This window comes from Epinephelus lanceolatus, chromosome 22, assembly GCF_041903045.1.
Source record: "Epinephelus lanceolatus isolate andai-2023 chromosome 22, ASM4190304v1, whole genome shotgun sequence".
Taxonomy (NCBI): Eukaryota; Metazoa; Chordata; class Actinopteri; order Perciformes; family Serranidae; genus Epinephelus; species Epinephelus lanceolatus.
The window spans coordinates 19,919,548-19,939,325 of NC_135755.1; the positions used below are offsets into that span (position 1 = coordinate 19,919,548).

Genomic DNA, 19,778 nt, shown 5'->3' on the forward strand with positions numbered 1-19,778 from the left:
TTGTCGCTAGTCATTTTTAACAAAGAAAAAGTCACTAAGAGGATTGTAAAAGTCTTCAGATCAACTTGGAACAACGGAATGAAACTTGAAAAATGTTCTGGTGGTGGTTTATATTTCAAGATCGCTGATTCGCTCATTTCGCTGTCAATCAAAAAGGGATTCAGCCTCAGACAGATCATCCAATCATCATGCAGAAGCCCAGCATCCAGGCCAGCCGAGGCCAGCCCACTGCCCCATAGACCCCCAGAGACGCTGAGCGTCCGATGGGCTGGACAAAACCGAGCATTTATCCAATGACTGTCTAGTTTTGCTGCAGTGGAACAACCCACTCTATGCTTCCCCATTGAAGTCTTTGGATGCTGAGCTTCCACTGTTTAATGCACTGTGACGCTACGGGAATGAATGAGAAGAAAGTCGCGTCAGTGGCCTGTGATAAGTAGCTGATTCTGAACAAAAGCTGAACGCGTTCTAGCGCATATTTAGTCAATGAAATATAAACACAACAGTACATATTTGACCACTTATTTTTTTGACATTTTAGGGGAAGCTGAGCTTCCCTTGCAGTCTTAGAGCAATCGCCACTGGTGATAACGATGTTTTGGGGCAACAGAAACAGGCAGGTAGGCCGTCATTGAGTTCAAATTGCAATATTACATTATGAAACAGCTCAACCTTTCCTCTGCTTTCATGTCTGTTTTGGAAACTTTTATTTCTGTTCGCTCTTATTTCTTGTCCTCAGTTTGGGTTCACAACAGGCCTCTGCTGGAGCTGCACTGATTGGAGTTTGATTTCACCCATGTGCATAAAATCCCCAAAATAGACCTTTTTCACAGCAAAGTGTTTGACCTGCAAGAGCACAGATGTAACAGATAACATTAATGATGCCTCTGTGCCTCTGTTTGGGTTTCGTTTCCCAGTAAAGTCTGGCTCACATGATCAGTGTTATTAATTCCACGTGTGCTTTTCCTGCTGCGAAACATATCAGTGTGAAAAGTAATATCCCACTGGTTTAGTTTTAACAACACAAACTTGTATTAAAAAGGATGCTGTTTCATGGGGTTTGTAATTATATACAGATTTAGGGTGTGGTCGTTTGGTAACCACATACTTTTCAGGTAACTAAGGCCATGTTTACACAAAAACGATCCACTGAAAGGGTATTGTTTCTCATTTTTGTTTTGGAAAAAGTTCAGACGACAAGGTTTTGATAACAATCGCCGTACACACGGATCAGCGAAAATGACCAAAACACTGTAGTATACATGCCAGGCCAGTAGTTGGCGGTGTGACTTTGTAATGAAACAATGGTGATGTATAAACAAACAAGAGAAGCGTTGATAAATTCAATAGGGTGAGCAGCAAACAGAGCTTGGGAGTCCGCCATTGTTGTTGTGATGGTCGACTTTCTTGCGCATGCCTAGTGACTGGCACCGTAATGCCCATGTGCTTAAAGTCTCCGTTTTCAGAGGAACTGAATATTGCAAGTTTACATGACAACGGAGACGGTGTTGTTTCCAAAAAATTGCACTCTAGAACCCGTTTTCAGGCACCCAAAATGCAACTAAAGTTTATCGTCAAACCCAAATTTAATGTTTTTAACATGGGAAGTTGTTAACATGGGAATATTTTTCAACCATCCCATATGACGTGAATGTGGCATGAGTACAAAGACAGGATTCAAGTGCCTTCCCACTTTCCCAGCAGGCACCTGTTCAGGTTAATAGCTGGGATGATTTCCTAGAAAGATGAACTGCGTTCAGAACAGACAAAAAGTTTATTCAAATGAAAATGCCACTGCCTTTTACTACAATGGGGTTTAATTCAGTTGAATTGAAATGGCTGTATAGGCATAGGAAACATATGTTCACACTGCAAAAGCAAGTGTGGAAAAAAAGTATAATAGGTAAAGCTCTGCTAGATATTTATTTGTAGTCACGTTGCTGCTGATTGGGTCACACCTCTGACACACCCACCAAACATGAGAACATGTACCTCGAACCCTGTTGCACACCATGTGGGTTACCAGTTTATACATTAAAATACCCTTAAAAGAAATGCTAAAGATGCTTACAACTACATCATTGCATGTTAGAAATGTATTCACTAATGCTTGTGAGGGGAGGTTACTGTAGTGTGACTGACTATTCAGTGATTGTATTTATTAGCAGATATGTCTGCTTCATGGAGTCAACATACAGCTGGTCAGTGGCCTTCCCGCCACAGCTGAGACGGCAGACACTGTTCAAACATGCAGACCATGCTGACTACATGTGAAGAATGATAAGTGATGTTTACCATCCATAGCTTGACTTTCATGTTCTCTTATCATGCATGCAAACGCCCTCTGCAAGTGCATCAGCCTGTGTTGCAAATGATCTTACCGATAAATGGAATTTGTTTTTTTTTTACTTGAATTATCCTCTAAAAATGACACATCTTGTCTGTGTCAGTTTGGATCTAGCAACATTTCCGTATCACTATGATAAACTTATTTTCATAATCATCGTCTCTAATGCATAAATTCAGTTTAATAAACTAGGAAACGCTGTGATTGAGCCAATTATGAGCTGATGTCTTACAGCAGTCTATGAAACTGATTTTAGCCTTTGCCCTTGAGGGAATTTCTTCAAATTCCTCCTCAAAAATGTCTGCTTGGACTCAAGGATGAACAGATAAGAAGTTCAAAGGTCATGGTCACTGTGGCCTTACATCAGTCCCACTCTCGTGAACACAAAATCTCCGTACGGTAGGACACCGTAAGGGGATTTCTTCAAATATGACCCAACAACGAACTGAATAGATTTTGGTGGTCAAACATTACTGTGACCTCTTTACTCTTATTCTTGTGAACATAGTATCTTATGAACACCTTGAGGTAAATTCCTTAAATTTGGCACAAACTAGACAATGAACTGATTAGATTTTGGAGGTCAAGGTCACTGTGACCTCACAAAAATGTTTTTGGCCAAAACCCAATAATTAATTCCCTAATTATGACAAAAATCTCACACAAATGTCTCTTGTGATAAAATGATGAAGAGATTACATTTTATATCCAAAAGGTCAAGGGTTATCTTCACTGTGACATCATAATATTCTGCATAAAACACTTTGCTGGCCATTATTCAACATCATAACTCAGGAACAGAAGGGGAGACATGTGGGTGCCTACCTTGAAACTCTGGAGATTGTGTAGATCTTCTCCGCTGCCTGGTTGAAGATGTGTGTGAAGCATCCGTGTTTCAGAATTTGTAGCTTCCTTGCAGCAACATTCATATTTAAAGACTGTCTTTCTGTCATGTGATAGCCTAACAAGGCTTCCTTCCCTGGGTCTACCTCCTCTGTGGTAGTATAGGTAAGGTAAAGGAGGTTGTTCGGTTAGTGTGGGGAGCAGTGAGACCTGGCATTAGGGGAGTGTCTCTGGGATGCCAGAGATCACTGTCTAGCCTCCTGGAGGTGTCGTGGGACTAACTAGACGAAACACCGGTGAAAGGAGGTTCCCAACTGATGACCCCAAAGACATGTTAGTTATCACTGCTCACGGGTCTGTATAGTTAAGCCTTGCCATAATAGCTTATCGTAGGGCTTAGGAGGATTATTCACTGAGCGCTGATCCCTTTTTTTTTTTTTTTTTATTAGAGCACAAACTTCTTGTGTTTATTTGAATTCATGGCAATAAAAGTCAAGACAAACATGGCTGTAAACCATAGGTGCAACGTGGCAAGTTAGCAAAGGCATACAGACGTGAGGCGGTGATTCTAGTTTACATAAAACGTGAGTTAGTAGGAATTAAACGAGAGACGTAATCGTAAAAGTAAGTTACATCTGCATTAATAAAAAAAACAAACTTTAATTTACCAGATAGATGAAGCCAGCTTTGTGATCTACTCCCTGGCTGAAATGGCTTAACGTTAGCAAGCTCAGAATCAGTGTATGCGCTTGCTAACGGTTAATGTTAAAATTAGCGATTAGGATCCACATAGTTATGTTTAACCTAAGCTACAGTAGCTTACACACTTACACATTAAAGGTAACTATGATATTATACAACTATAATAATGATATATTGATATGATAGAGGTATTTTAATATTTCATTGCACCCAGAAACATATTTCAGAGAAAAAGTAATAGCAGACCCAGATAAAAACGAGCATGCTTACTAAAAGTCTTGCTGCAGACTAAACCAAAGTGAGTCAAAAACTTCAAAAGGTAAAAACACATGCTCTTTGTAGTGTTAAATAATAAGCACCAAAGTCATAAATGTTTCTCTCAAATTTAACTAAGTTTTTGTGGAAATATTATCTGGACTAGAGTGTTCATAAAAACAAATCTTAGGCTACGACTTCAAACATCTGTTTTCACTCACTGATCTCATAATTTACTGTGAGAGATCAATGGGTGACTGAAACTGAGCGAATAAATAAATAGAAGAGGGAAAAAAAGATGTGTCTTGAGAAATCTTTCCAATCAACTGATTAATGATGCTGTTAATATTCTGCTGACTGCTGCAAACTGGTACATGTGTTTTTCATTTCAGTCATTATTTTTAAATCCAACAGCTGAAGAGTTTATTCTTGTTCAACTTTATTTGATCAGGCCATTTATGCGTGTTTGTTAACAGTGTCAGAAATCAATATTTTCAGGTGTTTATTCCTGTCTGTTTGCTTTTTCCCCTCAGATATAGCCTATATAACCCAGGTCATATATTTTTGTCTCTGTTTAACATCAGTAAACTTTGAACTCTATACACCACGTTCTAACGTGACATCCTATACATCCTGTATGTCCACTTTACTTTTCTCATGGATTATTTTCTCCTTTGAAGCTGTTTTAATTGAGCTTGTATATTAATTTTTTGAGCCTCCTTCATTATTTCCCAAGAGATTAGACCAATAGCTTGCGTTTTTAGCAGTAATAGCTCTTTTTAAAATGATGCAATTTGATATTAATCCAATTGTAGGATAAATTATTAACCTTATTGATCTCCAACTTTTCCTCAAGCACCATCACCCAATATATATTTTAATATTTCAGTTTATCACAAAATAACCTCAAACACAAGTTAACTTTCGACTGACCTCAGCTGTACTTTGTGTTGTGTTAGCTAATTTGCCAGCTAACTTAATGTGTTAGCTAGCATGTGAAGAACTTGTTAGCAACTTGTTGTCATTGCTGACACATTAACTTGTTGTCATTGCTGGCACATTAGCATGGTAACTTAAGCATTTATCTCAGAACACAGCTGTAGACTTGTAGCTCTATTTTAATCATATATTACATCAACATATTTTATGGTCTTTAGTCAGTATTTATTCAGATTAAAAGATGCTAGCATGGTTCTTATTTAAAAAATAGGGCTGTAACTTACCTCCATGCTAAGGGCGCTAAAGTCGTTTCCACAGTATTATTTCCAAGAAACTGAAACTTTAGTGTTAACAGTCCAGTTTTTTTTTAGCTAGCTAGTTTAGTGTGTTAGCCATCAAGCTAAGCAGCATTTATCAGCAGCAGTTAGCATCACCATTATTAGCACATTAGCATGTTGACGTTAGCATTTAGTTCAGAGCACAGCTGTAGACCTGTAGGTCTGTTTTAATCATATATTACATCAGCACACAGAGTTGTAGCTTACCTCAATGCTAAGGGTGCTAAAGTCTTTTCTTCAGTATTATTTCCATGAAATTGAGGTGAAAAATTTTAACAGTCCTTGTTTTGTTTTGTTTTAGCTAGCTAGCTTAGTACGTTAGCTAGCACGCTAAGAACTTGTTAGCATTGCCATTGTTATCACATTAGCATGGTGACGTTAGCATTTAGCTCCAAGCACAGATGTAGACTTGTAGCTTTAAAAAATAAGGCTGTAACTTACCTCCATGCTAAGGGTGTTTAAGTATTTTTCTTAGTATTAATTCAGTTAAAATGAGGCTTAAATTTTAGCAGTCTTGGGTTGTTTTTTGCTAGCTAGCTTAGTGTGGTAGCCAGCACACTAAGAAATTTTTAGCATTGCCACTGTTAGTGTATTAGCATGGTGACGTTAGCAATTAGCTCAGAACACAGCTGTAGACTTGTAACTCTATTTTACTCATATAATAACATTTTTTGGGCTTATTCATAATTTATTAGAAATGGTAATTTCTGTTGTCATATGATGTGTGAAGAAGACATTTTTCGCAAAGATGAAACCATGCTAGCATGGTTATTTAAAAAATAAGGCTGTAACTTACCTCCATGCTAAGGGCGTTGAAGTATTTTCCTTAGTATTATTTCAGTTAAAATGAGGCTTCAATTTTAACAGTCTGTTCTTTTTTTTTTGGTCTAGCTAGCTAGCTTGGTGCGTTAGCTAGCACGCTAAGAATTTTTTAGCATCACCATTGTTAGCACATTAGCATGCTAACATTAGCATTTACCTATGAGCACAGCTGTAGACTTGTAGCTCTATTTTAATCATATATTACATTAAAGTATTTTATGGGCTTTATTTAGAATTTATTATTAGTAGTAATATTTGTTGTCATATGATGTATGAAGAAGATATTTATTGCAAAGATTAAAACAGCTAACATGTTTATTATTCAGAAAATCGGGCTGTAGCTGACTTCCATGCTAAGGGTGCTGAAGTCTTTACCTTAGTATTACTTCCACGAAATTGAGACGTCAGTTTTTACAGTCCAGGGTTGTTGTTTTTTTTTATCTTAAACGGGTGATAAAATAAACAGAACATGCCCTATGTTGAAAGCCAGTCTTCTCCTTGATATTCAGAGGGAGAAATGACAATGTTTTAATTAGACAATAAGTAAAAAGGCCTTAATGTTCAGATTTAGCTGCTCTTGGCTGCAAAAAGTGTCCAGTTGTCCTACTGCTCTTTAGCTGGTTATTTAGAATATATCATTGTGTTTAACTGGCACTAAACTGGTTTTTAACAAACAAATTACCCAATAAAAACAGGGAAATACTTTTTCTTTGCTGTTGTTTCAATGACCTGAAGAAAGTTGGTATGGAATATAAAAAATACTGTTTTGTTAGCCGTTGCTTTGATACTTTTGCATGTTTTGTGGTATTTCATTTCTCCACCTTCTGTATGCTTGTAGTTTAGTACTTTTGTATAAATACTGAATACTTGCCTGTGTTGCATGGTGTCCCTTTTCTCTCCCACTTCATTTCTTGACGCCTACTGTCTGCTATCAAATACTGGCAAAACACTTGTTTGAGATTTAAAAACCTTTCGGGGGATTTCCCCTCCAACACATCATGCTTGCTCAGCAGCTTTAACCAAAGTGTCCACACTGTAGCTTCATACTGACATGAAAAGATTTAAGATTACAGTCTTTGCAATAGCCAAAAAAAAGTGTTAGAACAGCAAATAAGTCACATCAAGTCAAACTTCATTGATATAACACAAGTCGTACATAAAATGCAACTTCAAGTGCTGAACATACGAGTTAAAACATGACTAAATAAAACTTAAAGAGGAATAAGGCTAACAATAAAAGTCAGATTTATGAGATTACAGTTGAAGTGAAGGACAGGTGAAACACACTAGATAGAAACCAGATTATAAAGATGTGTTTTATGTTTTCTTTTAAAGATATCTCTGTCGCCCGCAAGTTCTCCTGCAAGCCTCTCTACACAGGCTGGGGCTGTAGTGGCTACAAGCTGCCTCTTTACGGCTTGAAAGACTATAGATTAGACTAGGTATTACATGAGACCAATTAGAGTTTTGTTTAGAGGAATATTTATACCAGATATTTGATACACACTGGCAATGCAGTGGTTTTAGAGAGACACAGAAAACAACAAAGCACCATCACTGACTGTGCAGTTACAGATAATATAGGGTCACCATAATTAGTGCCCATGTAGCACCACCTGCTGGATGCTTGAACTCATTTGCAAATAAAACAGTTTTCATTGTGACAATTAATAGTTTGACCTTATTCAAAGATTAACTGTGAACAAAAGCTTGTCACTGCTTTTTTAAGCTCTGAAGAGGTTATACATATCTTTTAATAGAAAATTCAAAATTTATGTCCTGTCAATTTTCCCATGGTATATAAAATGGTATTGAATATCGACATTTTTCAATAGAAATTCCAGTATTGTGACATTACTGAGTCTATAGGTTTTTCATTTATCTTAAGTCAAATGAGCAAACCCAAGAAACATCGGATAATTAAGCCTAAAACGTTCATTGTTGACCTTGGATGAAACAGTCCTCACTCAAGGTCCACTTACTCGCTTTTTGTGGTGCTTCCAAACATTCATTCAATGCCTAGGAATCCTGACAATTGTGCCAACACCAACCGCTATATATCAAAATAGCTGAAAACTCTGGAACACAAAGGACCTTAATTTGTGACTGTCAGTAAACAGATGCTCAGAAACAGAGTATTTTTATCGGTTTTATTACAGAATTAGCTTCAAAACAAAAACATCCAACAGTTCAGTGGACACTGATATCTGGTAACATACAATTCAATGTTTCCTTTGTTTTCAGACTTTAATATTATGTAGAGACTCATTCTGCCATGATTGTTTGTGGTTCACATGGAGTGTGGCGCTCACATCTTCTGACATCACAGAATAATTGATCGAGCAGTCGCTTTATTGTACTTTAGCCAAGAGGCATTGCTTTCTCTCAATGAACTACACTCTGAAACCGTTTGTGCAGCAAATGGTCAAAGGTGAAATGTGTCCATAAAAATGTAAAACCGACGGCTACAAGTTTTACTGTAAAATTGCAGTTCAGCCATTGAAAGCAGTCATTTTAAGGCATTTTCTTTCTCAAGAGGACAGAATCTGTTAAAAAATAAGGTGGTTTTCATCCCTACATAATCTCCCAGTCTTCTACTTTTGCATCGTTAAAAATGAAACAGCACTCCAGTAGTTTCACACATACTTTTACAAGTGCAACAACGTTAAGGCATTCAAGAAACCTCTCAAACAGACTTGCGTCATCATTAAGACACATCTCACATCTACTTTTAGCTGTCTTTAACTATCATTTAAGAGCTATAAAATAAATAGATAGATTATCTTATATTTGTCGTTATTTTATACATCACGCAGCATGTAGAGTTAGAGGTAAGGTGGGTTTATGTAGGTGAGCTGCAATGCAAAGCACATGTGGTAATAAATTAGGTCAGTCGGTTCAGTGAAAACTCACATGCGTTATGTCAAATCACACTCGTTTCTACTGATTAAATTCAATTGTTTCCCCATAAAATAGTTACAACAGATTAAAGTTAATCTTTGCTATTTTAAGCATAAGTCTGGTGATATTCTATATTTTTATTTTTGTTGAAAAAATCCCACAAAAAGACCAAAAACAATAATAAAATGAGCAAATATTGTGGTGTATCCAAAGCCTGATACAGTAGCTTATTCCTCTGTGACCTTTGCACAGGCAAAGAGGGGTTACCATGACGGTAAGGATGGCACAACACTGGGGACTGACCCTGTGTCCACGCCTCCTCAGCGCTACCTTATCTAACAACATATGTCACAGTTCATGTGTTGCTAAAGTTTGCTCTCATTTTCTCATAAAGTCTATAAATAAAACACACTTTAACACGTATCTCTCACCTGTCACACTCTGCACTAACACGCCTAGCGACAACATACGACAGATCCTGTTCATGTACTGTTGAATTATTATTTTAATGTGAAAAATGTTAGCTTTAAGTTTTAGCTTTAACTTCATTTTCTACTGAGTGGTTTCAGCCCTACTCGGGTTTCATGGGTCGCCCTCTCACTGCACGGCACACGACCCGCTGGGCAGGAAGTCCTGCACGTACACCGCTACAGCCTTGGTGAGGTAGGTCATGCTCCCGAAGCGGCCACTGGGTGCGCTGTCATACAGCAGCCTGCACACTCCGGTGGACGGGTCCCTCTCCAGGATGTGCTCCTCCGCTCCCAGGTCCCTCTGGAGGAGAGGGAAATAAATAAATAAATAAAATCCTGCCCTACTTGATCACAACAACAAATATCCTGGATTTGTGTCTTTTGACATCCTGCTCACCTGATCCTTGTAGAACATGTCGTTGGCCAGGTGGACGATCTTCTCCACGTGGATGATGGAGCCGATGGTCGGGATCTCCACGTCGGCCAGCATGGTGAGCACCAGGATGGCCTCCACCAACAGCTGGCGGTACTCAGGCAGAGGGACGCGGTTCAAAACCGTCTCCACGTGGACGGAGAATTTGATCTCTCCTGGTGTCATCTGGAGGAATTCAGAGAATAAAGACGAGACAAGACACCTTTCATTCGACAGAACACATCCTATGGTGGCTTAACACTGATTTTAATGTATGTGTTAAACATGAAATTTGTACATCTCCATTAAAAATCAGCACACATTTCAGTCAATTTCTGACTGGCTGGCAAGTGTCCGTTAAAACTAATTGAAATGACAAAATCTAAATGGCAAGTGTGTTATCACTCTGGCAAACCTTAATTTTGAGTTCTTGTGTTTCTCAAACTCCTTTCAACAATGTACCTCCTTTGAAATATTTTTTATTGCCAATCATCCCCTGACCAGCGCTAAACATTTTTGGTGTCAACGTAACTACATTTGCTGCGGCTGTTGCAGCAGTTACAGTTTATGATCGTTAAAGAATACATTGCAACATACTGAATGAAATTAGAAATTTGTTTTGTTTTGTTTTTATGAACAACAGACAAGTGGACGTCTTACCTCTCTGGTGGTTGAAGAAGGAAGGACGAAACCTTCTATGGACAAACCATGGCACTAGAAGACAATGTGGTCATTACTTAATGTACAACAATTGTGTCATAAATGCTAAAGGACATTTTAGATTTACTTTAGAGTTTGAAAATCAATGTCTGAACTGGTGAAACTGACCTTCTGCAGGATCTTCCAGACTTTCTGGTAGAAGCCTACAGGGACTCTGTTCAACGCTCCGTCCAGACGCCTCCTGCGCAGCCACTGGCCATGTCTGGTATCCTTGGCAACTGGCACAAAGTCTGGAATATCCAGAGATTCTATGGACGGCAGCCTGTACCTCTAAACAGCCACAATGATATACACAAAAAAGGGATTTAAAGCAATGTTTGTCGTGGAAAAACGGAACCCTCTTTCTCTTATAAAGGCATAAAGCAAGCAGACTACAAATGTGACCTGAGTGTTGATGTTAGTTGCTTGTATTGAACTGTGTTAGAATAAGCGTATACAACTCAAAATATCTGATTAATAGACAATCTTTACCCCAGATTCAAAGGTTTCTAAGTCCACAGACTGAGCTCTCATGCCCTGAGAGGCAAGAAGAGAACAGAAAGGAGGGAGAGAAACAGAAAAAGATGCACAAAATGAAAACCACAAAAAATGAGAAAATAACAGTGTGGTGAGTGAGGTCGATGGCTTGGAACAGTGATGAAAACAAAACCATCCCGACACCAGTGGATCCTGGCTTCTTACATCCCTAAATTAAGCGTTACAGCATGCGTGAACCAGCATGGAGAATGATAGAAATGAAGTTAGAAAACAACAAGAAAATAAACTGATTAAATCATCAGCATGTTCGGCACAAAATGGCTCCAAACTCAGCACACGAGTGAAACGTAAGCCAAACTTCATCACCATGTAGCAGCGATTTAACAGCGAGTTAAAGGGCTAGCGTCCATTTTATTTAAAGGAACAGTGTGTAGGATTTAGTGGCACTCGGCGGGGAGGATTGCAGATTGCAACCAGCTGAAACTTCTCCTGTGTGTCAGGCATGGACTCCAAGCAAGGATTGCGTCAGTGTTCATTGCTCAAGAGGTTTTTAGTGGTAGCCTAATTGTCCACAGAGGTCTCCTCCTTGGCTGCTCTTTTTGTGTTTGCTTTGTCTGTTCTGGGCTGCTGTAGAAACATGGCGGTGCGACATGATGGACCCGCTCCCTATGATATAAAGGGCTCATTCTAAGGTAACAAAAATATTCACAATTCTTATTTTCAGGTGATTATACACTAAAGAAAACACACTTCTTATATTATATTTCTGCCAGTATATCCACCTGGATCCTACACACTGGACCTTTAAAGTACAAGAGCCTGAATACTTTAGTACCATGTGTCCTTCTGGAAATTATGGTTTTTAATAAATTTCGGGGACACTTCTGGAATCATCAACCACAGTGACATCTTCAAATATAGATCAGTTCCATCGGAAATGTTTAACTCACAATACATTATTCATCTAAAATAAAAAAATTACAGCTGAAACAGAAAATCAGCAACAAATGTTTAAACAAAATAAATAAAAACATGCTTCTTGTCTTTGATTCAAATTAAAATACATTTGATATATTTGGATTTTAGACTGTTGGTTGTATAAAATACCATTTGTGACTACGTTTCTGGAATTATTTTTAACAATTAATCAAGAAAATTATCAGCAAATTAACACTGAAAACAGTCATTAGTTGCAGCTTTACTAACAATAAATAATTAATAACCACTGATATTAAAAATGCAGCCCTGCTAGACTGAAGCAGTGTTAAAGGCTCGTATGATGACTTTTAGTATTTCAGTTGAATTAACACCCAGAAAACCACGTTTAAATGTGACTGTCACCTTTCGAGGGAAGCTCAGTGACTGGTCGAGCTGAAACGGAGACAACAAATCCACTCTGCATTAAACACTTCAACTTCCTGTGATCCCTTTTACACCCAAACCATCTATCGTTCCTGAAACATAACATTACTTTTATATTTGTAAATTCCAAGGCATAAAAAACACTTTTATCTGTCTATATTTCAGGGATAATATCAAATTCATCAAGACCTTTTCAATCAGCTAAATAACGTCTAATCACTGACGCCTCCACCAACACCATCATCATCACCATCATCACTCTGAGGTCTGGCAAAGACAACCTGTGATCCTTCTGCATCTGCGTCAGAATAAAATTAAACTTCGATTATATGTTGAGTATTTTGTTTGATTCACTTCCCCGGCAGCCGATTTACCACAATCACATCTCAGCATCTAATCCTCCCTGGCTTCTTACAGACTAATGAATGTCATTATCATCATCACCTTAACTGAGTCAGTCAAAGACACCCTGCGGTCCATCTGCAACAGAGGAAACACAATGAATTGCACTATTTGTTGACAACCAGGAGCAAAGCCATATTTCCTTTTCCACAGCAGAAGCCAAAAGCACATGAATAACATCCTTCTCAACACTGCAGAGCATCACAGCTTCACAGGTGAATTAACATCATCATCATCATCATCACCTCTGCACCCGGATCTGTCAAAGACAACCTGGGGTCCTGGATCAAAACAAAGACAGAACAGGCAACATTATGACGTCGAACTTGACAAGTCATTCCTGACCTTGATAACAGCGAAACAATCTCAACTCAAGGTCCTCTTGTTTGCTTAGCTGGTCTTAATCAGCAGATGGAGTTTGTTCTGTATGTGTTCAAGCTTCAGAGGACTCCTCATCTATGAGTGTGTTTACATGGACATGAATAAGCGGTTACTGATCGTGTATACTGTTTATGTGTTTGAGCATGTAAACACCACATCCTGTTTTCAGAAACCTGAATAAGACTTTGGAAAAGACAGGGATAAGCAGAATGATATAATGTAGGTCAAGGGTTTGTTCTGATCCACACCCCATTTCAGAAGGTGGTAAGAAACAGAAGAAGAAGCAGCATAAGACAAAGCAAAAGAAGCAGAAGAAGCAGCAGCAGAAGAAGCAGAAGACGTAGAAGCAGCAGCAGAAGAAGCAGCAGCAGAAGATGAAGTAGAAGAAGAAGCAGCAGCAGCAGACGACGAAGCAGCAGCAGCAGCAGAAGACGAAGAAGAAGCAGAAGCAGCAGACAATGAAGAAGAAGCAGCAGAAGACGAAGAAGAAGAAGCAGAAGCAGCAGACAACGAAGAAGAAGCAGCAGACGACGAAGAAGAAGCAGAAGCAGCAGACGACGAAGCAGCAGCAGCAGAAGACGAAGAAGAAGCAGAAGCAGCAGACAACGAAGAAGCAGCAGCAGACGACGAAGAAGCAGCAGAAGACGAAGAAGAAGCAGAAGCAGCAGACAACAAAGAAGAAGCAGCAGAAGACGAAGAAGAAGAAGCAGAAGCAGCAGACAACGAAGAAGAAGCAGCAGATGACGAAGAAGAAGAAGCAGAAGCAGCAGACAACAAAGAAGAAGCAGCAGAAGACGAAGAAGATGAAGAAGCAGCAGATGACGAAGAAGAAGCAGCAGAAGACGAAGAAGATGAAGAAGCAGCAGAAGTCTCACTTCCTTGAGACTGTTCTGCCAGCTGCTGTTCGATGTGGACGAGAAGTCCTAAAAGTTTGAACACCTACAGCTAAGCATTCTCTATCTGATGATGAAGGCAGTGAGAAGCAGCTGAAAGCTCTGGGACACATTTCATTTGTAACTGACAGACTCAAGGACAACTATGAAAAAAGTCCTCTGTGATATTCTGATTGGTGATGTTTACATGGAAGGTGAATTAACACCTACAGCATGTTATTGATTTTCTACTTCACTTAACATTATTTCTTAACTATTGATGTCTGCAGTTAAAAAAGAGAAAGAAGAAACAGATATAACACTGCGATAGTTAATATTCCTTCATGTGATCATCACCTTAAATGGATCCATCAAGGACAACCTGCGCTCCGCCTGCAACACAGAAATCAAGTTGTAAATAAATCACAGTCAACAAGCTGCTCCAGTGATTTATTTAAAACTGAATCTCAGACTCAATGATTCATTTCACCCTACTGATGATTTTTCAGAAGCACAAATCTCCGTTTTTATCAACAACCAGCTTCAGTTATTCTTAATTATTTCCACAATTCTCCTGCGATGCAGCTCGCCCCTTTCATTTCTCCACAATGCCCTTTTCCCCATCAGCCTCAGCCAGGTGAATTACCACCTAATGTCACCATCATCACCTTACTGGGATCCGTCAAAGACAACCTGTGCTCCAGCTGTGAAAAGACAAGAGTCAGTTTGCCAAAAAGACACGTCTCCATCATCGTTATCATTTTGATATCGACTTTGAATGACACACTGGAGATAAGTACCAATACTCAGACAGTTTGTCTCTTTGGTAATAAGAGAAATAAGAAGTGTGTGTAATCTCACAACCACAGGTAACCCTACCATCTTCATGTCGCTCTTCAGTTTGCTGATGCCGGCTCTCTCACTCTTGGTGGCGCCCACGTTGCCCAGGTGATGGATGGAGATGGCAGGACTGATGCCGGCATCCAGCTCTCTAACTGTGGAGCCGGAAAAATGAATTATGATGATATGAAACATACAAAAACTGAGTGATAGAACAGAATCCAGTTGGCTGTGTGTACCATACAGGACTGACCGCTGCGCTGCACTCCAAACTCTTTCCCGCTGAGGATGTGGTGGAGGAGATTCTTCAGCTCTGATGGGCCGAGACTCATCAGGCTCTCTGTGGCCTCCTCTCCTACACACACACACACACACACACACAAGTACAGGATGGTGCCACTTCAAAAGCAAGAAACCACTTTGTCTTACCATAGTCGCTCATTACTCTGATTGAAAATCTAAGGGTGCTTTCACACTTGCCCTGTTTGGTTCAGTTCAATTGAACCCAAGTTTGTTTCCCTACTAGGTGTGGTTTGTTTGGGCAGGTGTGAACACGGCAATCACACTTGGATGCACACCAAAACAACCAGACCAAGACCCTCTTGAAGAGGTGATCCCTTTTTTTTCCCTTCCTCTCTTAATGTTGTTGTTTCCGTGTAACATTCAGTACGTTTACATGCACAGTTTAATTCCACTTTCATTCGGATTGAAAGGCCATTCCGATTAAAAGTGGTCATGTAAACAGTCATTCCAATTGAAAATTAAATCCGATTAAAGGGGGTGCTTTATTCCGTTTGTCATTCCGAATGAAAGAATTTTGTGTGCATGTAAACGCTCATTCCTCTTTAAGTTCATTCCGGTCTTTCTGTGCATGCTCGTTTCCTTGCCCTTCTGGCACGATGACGTATATAGTGCGCATAGCAACAGGCTGAGATAGAGCAGTCGGACTCATTGCATTCACCGGTTTCCATATGCCAAAGCACGGTCTTCTATCTCCCTTCTTCAACCTTCTACTGCTCTTCTCCTCCTCAACAGATGAAGCATTAGCAGAACAAGGTTGTTGTCGTACTGCTGCTTCAGGAATATAAGCAAAACAAGTCCGAAAAAGGCACTAAGAACGGCGGCATCAAGCATCTTGTTATCCGGAGCGAGGACTACAGTGTTTTCTTCCGGTAAATGGAAACACGTAACATCCGTCCCGCCCCCTATCCAATCAGAAACCTTCCCTGCCCCAAACCTTGTGCAGACCCGAATAAAGGCGACTAAACTGATCTCCCGTGTAAACCCTCATTCGGAATGAATACTTCCCATGTAAACTACCTGGAAAGACTTTAATTCCGAATGATTTCATTCAGATTTATTTCATGAATGAGAAGCCATCATGTAACCACACCCAGTGTGTCAAAAATCAATAAAATTCTAAAGATAATTCTGCAAAACATGACACCTGCTCTGCATGAGCTGTATAGATACACTTGTTGGTCATTGTGTGGGTCATACCCACATCTCTCAAACACTAAATCCAAGGACCTTTTAGGGACTTTACAAGCCCAAATTCCTCAAATTCAAGGAGCCAAAAAGGCGTAGTTTGGGACAAGGATCAAAGTTACGTACTGCTACAACACTGAGATTTTTTTTATAATGAGAACTAGCAGGCTTTTTAGAAGACCAAAGACAACAAGAGCCTTAGGTAAAAATAATATCAAAGGACCTCAATTTCTGTTCTTGTGCAAAATATATAAATTAAAGAATTTTTAATCAACCATGTCTAATTATGTCCTTAAAATTCCCCCCTAACATTCACAAATGTCCAAGGATTCCAAGGACCTATGGGAACCCCGTTAATGGTTTCACAGATGGCTTAGATGAACCTACAGTATATGAGACAGTTTGCTTTTTTAGCAATGTTTTTGGGGTGAACTATCCCTTAAACATTACCAGTTTAGGAGATAAAACACATTGAAAATTCATATTAAAGCCTATTGATAAAGTTGTCAATAGATTTTCACACACTCAGTCTGTCTTTAATTTGACCACAAAAGCACAAATGAAAAGTTAACGCATTTCAAAACAGAGATCTTTGGGCTCTGGACTGACAGGCAAATCATTAACTGATTAATAGAGAAATTAATCCATAGTTAAAACATCATCTTCTCTCTCTCTTTCCTTCCTTACCTGAGCAGTTGAGCGAATGGGCCAGTTCGGTGGCCATGACCTGGATGATGAGGCCGATACGGAGCCTGAACATCTCACTGAACAGGTTGGGCTGAGTCCTGATGCTCATAGCCAGATACACCATGATCTCCTGGAGGACAGAGGAGAGAGGAGAAGGTTAAAGAGGAAGACGGGAGGATAAACTCCTAAATGACGGCAGAGGACGTGACTCACCTGAGTGAGTATGGCCACGCTGATGTTGTTGTCGCTGGCCTCGTCGATGAGAGCGGCCAGCTGGTCAGGAGGGATGGGAGCAGTGATGGTTTTCTCTCTGGGCTCAGGGGGGAGGCCCACTGTCAGGTGCTTCTGGTGCGCCAGCAAATCAGAGCAGGCCTGAGAACAGATCACAGCCAATCAGAAAACAGCGCTGGGGGAATGTAAATTAATATAAACTTTATTTACAGAGTTGATTGCCCTGCAAACTTCCCTTTCGGACTTCTAAAGAATGAAAGGAGGTTAAAGCTTTACACTCATAACTCTGACGCAATCTTTTTCAGTTAAAGCTCCTAATTTTTAACCTCTTATTTTGCCTTGTATTCCAAATTTTCGCAACAAAAATAACAAACAAAAAAAGAAAAAGCAAACAAAAATGACAGACTTGATGTGCAGAGGCCTTCACATGCACAAAAACATGGCCTCCGTGACAGAGTGAAAGCCTATTCAGTGAATGTCACCCTGTTTTATTTATAACTCTGTCTATGTTTACGTGTGTGTGTGTGAGTCATACCGAGTCGAGCTCCTCCACCTTCTTCTTCAGTATGCCAGAGATCATCCTGATGAGGCTCCAGTGTTTGAGTTCACCTGCCTTCTCATAAAGGTCAGACAGCAGAGATCTCACCGTGGTGCCCTTACCCTGCAGCAGAGTGTCCCACTCCATGCCCCTGGGATGGAAACAAAAGCAACAACAGCAGCTTTTTTAACTTTTTTTGGCCAAACTTACAGCTGCCCCTTCTGGTCAATTTACAGAACCTTTAGACGACCTCGAGTATGAATCCTCAAGATGATCATACGGTACATAAAAAACATGTGACACATTTTCATGCTGGCATGTTTGCTGGCAGTACGGCTGCTCATACCATTTATTGTTTTCATATCCTATTACAACTCCTTTAAATGCCATTTTAAATTATTGGTGCCAACTAGGGGTGTCTAAATCACCAGCATGGAAATCCATGGATGGACTCCATGGAGTACAGGTCAACAGACAGAGCACATGGTGTGTGTAAACAATGTTACAAGATAAAACATGACGTCACGATACCTATTTAGTCAGGCTTCTCACTCAGCTACAGCAACATTAGCTGCTCTGTTCAACAATACTGGGCCGATTAACAGTGCATGCAGGCTGAAATTCAAAAGAGCCGTTCTGTCAGGAGATACAGTGACTTAAACCAACGGGGAGTAAGAAAAATAACAACTTTGTTAAGCTATGAGTATAGGGAAAAAGTCTGCTAGCCGCTAGGCTAATTTATGCATTGTAAACATACTTAAGCTAATAATGTGTGACAAGCAAAAAACAATTGACATGTCTGTGAACCCTGTCAGCTGTTACTGAGCTGAATTTGATACTTATTTCAAATGATGTTTTGTTTGGTTGTTGGGAGAAGTTTGCCTTCAGATAGACCTGAAAATGTAGGAAACAGATGATGGTTTGGGTTCAAATGAAAACTGTCTTTCAGAAAGGGCTTTCTGCCAAAAAGCCCTGAAGGTTTACTTATCCCATGTGCTGTTTTGTTTGTGCTATTGGAGTCGGTTTTAAGTAAATTTTACTGCACTTAAGCAGTTACAATTACTTACTACTACATTATTTATGTGTTGTTTTTATCTTTCATGGCCAAAAGCATAAAAGAAAGGAAGGTGTGGCAGCTTCTTCTGTAAGAGACTGTGTTATATGGGCAGATAATATGGTGTCATGTCGATCGCAGGCCCCTGAATCGTATCGAAACGAAATCGTGTTGTGGCAGACTTTGTAATATCATATGGTTGTCCAAAGAATCGATATGATATTCTATCGTGAAGAAACTGGTGATTTACACCCCTAATAACCATACAGAAACATACGGGAAAAATACTGCCTAATGCTGCAGAGAAGAGCTTCTTATCTGTCTCTTCTTCTAGCTCTACAAGCAACCATCTTTAAAATACACTACCAGCTCTGCTAACATCTCTGCTTATGCGTTGATGTACAGAAACGTTTTTCCTACACAATTCTGAGATGAATTTTAAAGCACTAAATTACTAAAAACAAAACAAAAACTAAAGGTTCTTGAACTAGTTGTTTCTGCGTGGTGATGCAGTTGGTGGGTGTGACTCAGTAGAAAGAAAATAGTTCCTAAATGAAACTACTCACTAAAGGTCTGTGGATTATCTTGAGTAACAGAGTCATCGTTTCTGGAAAGAGACATTGCTGTTGAATTTTTCAAATATATATATATTTTTGGCAATTGGAGCAGCACAAACCGAGTGCCATCTAGTTCCATT

General features: G+C 39.5%; 1 protein-coding gene across 9 annotated transcripts in view; it reads right to left on the minus strand.

Moving 5' to 3' along the window:
• Window positions 1-8,382: 8,382 nt before the first annotated feature.
• phka1a (phosphorylase kinase, alpha 1a (muscle)) overlaps window positions 8,383-19,778 on the minus strand; it is a 30,116-nt gene continuing 18,720 nt past the window's right edge. For 2 of the 9 annotated variants that reach the window (XM_033609267.2, XM_033609263.2), the window contains exons 22-36: window positions 18,025-18,178; window positions 17,472-17,630; window positions 17,259-17,388; window positions 15,337-15,438; window positions 15,123-15,238; window positions 14,912-14,947; window positions 14,601-14,636; window positions 13,236-13,271; window positions 13,033-13,068; window positions 12,568-12,597; window positions 11,221-11,265; window positions 10,858-11,019; window positions 10,690-10,743; window positions 10,015-10,215; window positions 8,383-9,918 (exon numbers count right to left, since the gene is read on the minus strand). In XM_033609267.2, coding sequence (XP_033465158.2) covers window positions 9,745-9,918; window positions 10,015-10,215; window positions 10,690-10,743; window positions 10,858-11,019; window positions 11,221-11,265; window positions 12,568-12,597; window positions 13,033-13,068; window positions 13,236-13,271; window positions 14,601-14,636; window positions 14,912-14,947; window positions 15,123-15,238; window positions 15,337-15,438; window positions 17,259-17,388; window positions 17,472-17,630; window positions 18,025-18,178 — 1,471 coding nt within the window. In that variant the 3' untranslated portion in view covers window positions 8,383-9,744. The other 7 variants (XM_033609265.2, XM_033609264.2, XM_033609266.2 and 4 more) reach the window with 7 other exon arrangements.